The sequence below is a fragment of the Oncorhynchus mykiss genome, chromosome 14 (genome assembly GCF_057628025.1).
Source record: "Oncorhynchus mykiss isolate SJ-2025 chromosome 14, ASM5762802v1, whole genome shotgun sequence".
Lineage (NCBI taxonomy): Eukaryota > Metazoa > Chordata > Actinopteri > Salmoniformes > Salmonidae > Oncorhynchus > Oncorhynchus mykiss.
The window spans coordinates 29697797-29703796 of record NC_143035.1 but is presented as its reverse complement, the minus strand read 5'-3'; the positions used below and the strand labels follow the sequence as shown (position 1 = coordinate 29703796).

The following is a 6000-nucleotide window of genomic DNA, read 5'->3' as shown; positions in this document are numbered from 1 at the left end:
TGAAGTAAACAATGACTTTTTATTGATAAGTTTCTCAGAAGAGTCTCTTTTCAGTGTGTAAGAATCATTGTTATTCCTTTCTTGTTGTTGTTATTATTATTATTAAATCAATAATAGTGATTTGGTACATTATGACATCCAGTACTTAACGAGCCTCTTCACAGTGACATGAATCAATCCGCTTCTACGCTTTTTGGGATCTAGAACAGCAATATCTCTGCATCAAAACAAAACCAATAACATTGGAAAACAACAAACTGGGGATTGATATTGTAGATATTGGGATAATAGATATGATTAGAGTCACACAACTCTAGAGTAGGTAATACCAGCTAAAGGTTAGCACATTACAAGCCACTTCCTCATTAGAAATGTAAAACGGGATATTCTGAACAATATTCTACTGTGCTGCTGCATTAAGGTAAGTCTATACACTGTACATCCAGATAGATTTCCAAAAAACAGGTTTCACAGTTTTAAAGACTTCATTTAAATTATAAATTGTTTAAAAAAAAAACACTTTCTTACATAAACTATTTTGGAGTGTGACTATTATTTGCTCTGGGAGCAAATGTTTAAATGAATACAAAAAAAAAAAACATTGAATATTTCTTACATATTTTACAAAATAAAATTCGATAAACTAGTGACTCCCTTCATGATTGTCATTTAGTACTACGAATAATAAATACATGTACAAATAATAAAATAATATAAATAGCTTTTGATAATACTAGTTCTGTATGTATTCTGGACTAAGTGTATGGTAGGTGTTTTTACATTGTTTCTGTACAGAAGTGCCTTGGTGAAAGTTTCACAATTCTACTGCGACTGAAACATACACAACTACTGCTTCTACCGCTACTATACGTAACACCCTGAACTGTAGTATAGTAGTCTGAACTGTAGTATGGTAGTCTGAACTTTAGTATAGTAGTCTGAACTGTAGTGTAGTAGTCTGAACTGTAGTGTAGTAGTCTGAACCAATGAATGAAGTAAACAATTGTATCGTAGTGTGAACTGTAGTATAGTAGTCTGAACTGTAGTATAGTAGTCTGAACTGCAGTATAGTAGTCTGAACTGCAGTATAGTAGTCTGAACTGTAGTATAGTAGTCTGAACTGTAGTATAGTAGTCTGAACTGCAGTATAGTAGTCTGAACTGCAGTATAGTAGTCTGAACTGCAGTATAGTAGTCTGAACTGCAGTATAGTAGTCTGAACTGCAGTATAGTAGTCTGAACTGCAGTAGTCTGAACTGTAGTATAGTAGTCTGAACTGCAGTATAGTAGTCTGATCTGTAGTATAGTAGTCTGAACTGTAGTATAGTAGTCTGAACTGCAGTATAGTAGTCTGAACTGCAGTATAGTAGTCTGAACTTTAGTATAGTAGTCTGAACTGTAGTGTAGTAGTCTGAACTGTAGTGTAGTAGTCTGAACCAATGAATGAAGTAAACAATTGTATCGTAGTGTGAACTGTAGTATAGTAATCTGAACTGTAGTATAGTAGTCTGAACTGCAGTATAGTAGTCTGAACTGCAGTATAGTAGTCTGATCTGTAGTATAGTAGTCTGAACTGTAGTGTAGTAGTCTGAACTGCAGTATAGTAGTCTGAACTGTAGTATAGTAGTCTGAACTGCAGTATAGTAGTCTGAACTGCAGTATAGTAGTCTGAACTGCAGTATAGTAGTCTGAACTGTAGTGTAGTCGTCTGAACTGTAGTATAGTAGTCTGAACTGCAGTATAGTAGTCTGAACTGCAGTATAGTAGTCTGAACTGTAGTGTAGTCGTCTGAACTGTAGTGTAGTAGTCTGACACATATGGACACATTCTGATACATTTTCACAATATTTTTTTCCCCTCCAACTTTGTGTCTTTAAAGTTTAAAGAACAAAAGTTATTTTGTTTGAAGTCTTTATGAGTTAAAGGATCTCAGTGGTGTGAGTATTGGTTGCTAGAATATGTTGCTGCAATAGCTGAGAACAGTTTTGTGGTGGAGAATGGGAGGCCTGAGACTGATGACAAGTAGTTTTACTCCGTGTAAGTGACGCTGCGGTGCTTGTTGCTGATCTTCTCTTCTGATCAGTGTTGTGATTCGCTGGGCCCTGTGGTGGCTCTGCCTCCCTATTGGTCCCTTTGATCTACAAGTTAATTTCAGGTGCAGGCCCTTACCAGAGCACCCAGCACAACACAGCGCCACCATCAGTTCAGAGTCTGTCATTACGCCCTCAAAGTCCCCAAAAATATTGGTGAAAATATCGATTTCTTTTTTAAAAACGGGAATCTTAGTTATTAAGCAACAGTTTGTTTTTCAAGGTTCATGAGTGCCTTTCTCCACAGTTTGTTTTCAACAACAAATAAATTAACTTCTGTCTAAATGTTAGATGTTTTACCCTTGGCAATAAAAGTAACAACAAAAAAAGTTTAGTATATTCTTCTTTTCAAAAGTCCCTGCAGCGTTCAGTGAGAAACCCCATTTGTTGGTTTATTTTCTGCGGGGTTGGAGAGGAAAGGGGGAGAAGGTAGGGGGAGCGAAGAGAGGAAGGAACTAGTAACTAGGGTGAGAAGATGAAAGGGATGAGGAGGAGAAGGGGAGGAGAGTCAGTGAGAGAGAAAGAGTCAGCCAGTCCTCCATCCCAGTCCAGGAGGGCTGTTACCTCTTGCCCATCTCGTTCTGTCTCAGGAACTGGATGTTGGTGCTGCTGTCAGCCAGTTCTGGGTACTGTTCCACGGGTAAAACATAATACCCATCATACCCCTGTACCCTCCCCGCGGTCAGCAGCTGTTGCTTCTCTCCCTCCGTCCACAGCCGGTTCCCCTCCTTCCCATCCTTGGCCCTCTGCCGCTCCCTCAGCCAGGCCCCAGCCAGGGCCCTCTGCCGGGCTAGTTCCAGCAGCCTCACCCTCTCCTCATCCACCACGTCCAGCGCTAGCCCATACCGCACGCTGAGGGCTAACGACGGCACCGCAAACTCCACTGTGGCGCCGCGCCGCGACCTCCCGCTCACAGTCACGTTGATCCCGCTGTCCAGTGCCTTGCGTCCGTTGGTCAGCCCCAGCGCCAGTAAATCACTATCGGCCGAACCGACTTTAACGAAGAAGTGACAGTCATGTCCGGCCTGCGTGTAGTGCGTTCCGTCCAGGTAGATGGCACCATTGAGGACTAAGGACACTTTGCGGCTGTCGTCGGTTGCCATGGAGCTAACTGCCGCCACCACACGTCCTTCCTTCAGCGCTAGCATCACTCCCAGGCCGATGATGGGCGTTGATGTGCCGAACCAGTGTCCGGGCTTGTCGCGGCGGTCGCGGGGGTCCTTGTTAAGGAGCCGTCCCTCCAGGGCCATGAAGGCCTGGTTGTGGCGCTCCGCTGCCTGCTGCACCCCCGTTATCAGCTACAGGAGAGACAGGGGTAGAAGAGAGGTTAAAGGTCACTGGTCAACCAGAACATTGCAGACGAGGATACACTTATACTGTTTGGTTTACAGCTATTCTCATCTATTGATGTCCAGATTTCATTGTAATCATTGAAGGTTCATATTAGTGATCCCACAGTATCTTCAATGTCTCATCCGGCTCTGAGAGAAAGAGAGAGGACCGTTTCTCTGTAATAGCAGGCCTCATTTAGCTCGCAGACAGTATGTTTCGGATTCTGGTTAACATAGAATCAGTACAATGGAGCTGTAGGCTGTCCCAGGAACTTCTCACCTGTCCGTTTTCACAGTCCTTGCTGGCCTGCAGCTCGTAGGGAGGCTCCACGAAGTAGAGGGTGTGACGGGGGAACCCTGGAATGATGTTACTGAGCTGGAAACCAAACATCACCAGCCAACTCTTCACGTCTGGGGAGCAAAGACATCACAGTAAAAAAATAGTTTTAATACAGCTAGCAAGTCATAGAAATATTAGAAAATGTTAAGAAGTTTGAAAATGCTATAATAATCTGCGTAGTAGTAGGGAACATATTTCAAGTGTAGTGAAATATTGTTGGTATTTTTTGGGATGTTCCTCGAATCTAAATGACAAAAAAACAGAGAGAACTACAGTACACAGTGACGATGATAACACAACGCCCCCACTCAGCTCTCTCTCCTTTACCTGTAATAACAATAATGCATCTGTTTTCTAAAGCGCTTTTCAAGGATCCAAAGACGCTCTACCTGTGACGTAGTTGTTGATGTCCAACACGTCGCTGAGGGGGTTGTTGTTCTTGAACATATACAGGTTGAAGGGTGCAGGGTCCTTGCCGATCTTGGGCCAGCTGGCATAGTCTGGCGAGGTCCAGCGGCCTGCCAGGACGTCATAGTCCCTCTGGGTGAAGTGGACCAGCTTGGTCAGGGTGTCATAGAGACCACCATGGAACCCAACCACCAGCTGGAACTCTGGGTTAGAGTCCAGGTACACCTCCCCGTACGCTGTGTACTGTACCTGGAGGTCACAACAAACACAGACGCATGTTTCACTTCAATTCACTACAACTTTATCCCCTCTGGGGCAATTAGGAAAGACAAAGTTGGTTTATTTGATCAGTTTTTGTATTTTTAATTTGAACAATCAAATGTACCTTTCTGGACATCAAGTACCAATTTATCTTTTCTTATGTAGATAACGGGCCTTGAGATATTTAACAATCATGCAGCAAAAATAATCATTAATAGTATTATTATTACTGTCATCCTGATTACCTGTTTGATCATCTGTCCATTGCTGCTGAAGACAGCCAGTGGTGTTCCTGTGTTGTCTGAGGCGATGTAATACTCCTCTCCACTACTCACCTCCATAGCAAACAGATGACCCTGAGGGGAAACAGTACGGGCTTTACACCATAACTCACAGACAGTCACGTCACCATAACTCGCAGACAGTCACCATAACTCGCAGACAGTCACCATAACTCACAGACAGACACGCCACCATAACTCACAGGCAGACACGTCACCATAACTCACAGACAGACACGTCACCATAACTCACAGACAGACACGTCACCATAACTCACAGTCAGACACGTCACCATAACTCACAGTCAGACACGTCACCATAACTCACAGTCACGTCACCATAACTCACAGTCACGTCACCATAACTCACAGTCACGTCACCATAACTCACAGTCACGTCACCATAACTCACAGTCACGTCACCATAACTCACAGTCACGTCACCATAACTCACAGTCACCATAACTCACAGACACGTCACCATAACTCACAGTCACGTCACCATAACTCACAGACACGTCACCATAACTCACAGACACGTCACCATAACTCACAGTCACGTCACCATAACTCACAGTCACCATAACTCACAGTCACGTCACCATAACGTAATGATAGCATCACAAAAACGTGGTTATATCACAACAATAACAAAGTCATAACACAATCACGATGAACAGTATTTATCACATGTAGTCTGTAGATGAACACACTTTTCTCTAATAATCTTGTAGCCTACCTGCAAGTCATAGTACAGTGAAGCGATATCTGAGCTGGAGTGGTTAAATATATGTGTGACTCTTGCCGGGTGGTTCAGATCAGCGTAGAAGAACTGGAGGTGTTGTCCCAGACTGGTCCTAGTGGACACTCTCCTTCCCAGTCCGTCATAATGGTACTGGACGCTCCAGCCTCCCGGGAGCTTGCTATATGCTCTGAGGAGCTGGCCCTTGGAGTTGTAGTCGAAGACATCCGAGCCTCGCTGGCTCAGGAAGCCATCCTCATCCAGATGGTACTGCACGTCACCCAGGCGCGTGATGCGGTCTCGGAGGTCGTAGCGGAGCGGCGTGAGGCGGGCGCTGTTCCCGGGGTTGAGGAGGTGCAGGTTACCATTCAGGTCGTAGCTGTAGCGCCACGTGGACCAGTCATTCACCTGGAGGCAGAGACAATGAAAATAACTCTTTAATACCACACCTGAAGTCAACTCTTTAATAAGTCAACTCTTTAAAAACACACCTGAAGTCAACTGTTTAATAGCACAGGTGCGTAGCAGAATCAATGGCCTATGCTCCT

General features: G+C 43.9%; 1 protein-coding gene across 1 annotated transcript in view; it reads right to left on the bottom strand.

Annotated features, from left to right (window-relative positions):
- LOC110504380 (teneurin-2) overlaps positions 1-6000 on the bottom strand; it is a 139017-nt gene continuing 133017 nt past the window's right edge. The window contains 5 exon segments of the mRNA XM_090198124.1: positions 1-3387; positions 3701-3831; positions 4150-4417; positions 4675-4785; positions 5450-5860. Of these exon segments, the coding sequence (XP_090054250.1) occupies positions 2650-3387; positions 3701-3831; positions 4150-4417; positions 4675-4785; positions 5450-5860 (1659 nt within the window). The 3' untranslated portion in view covers positions 1-2649.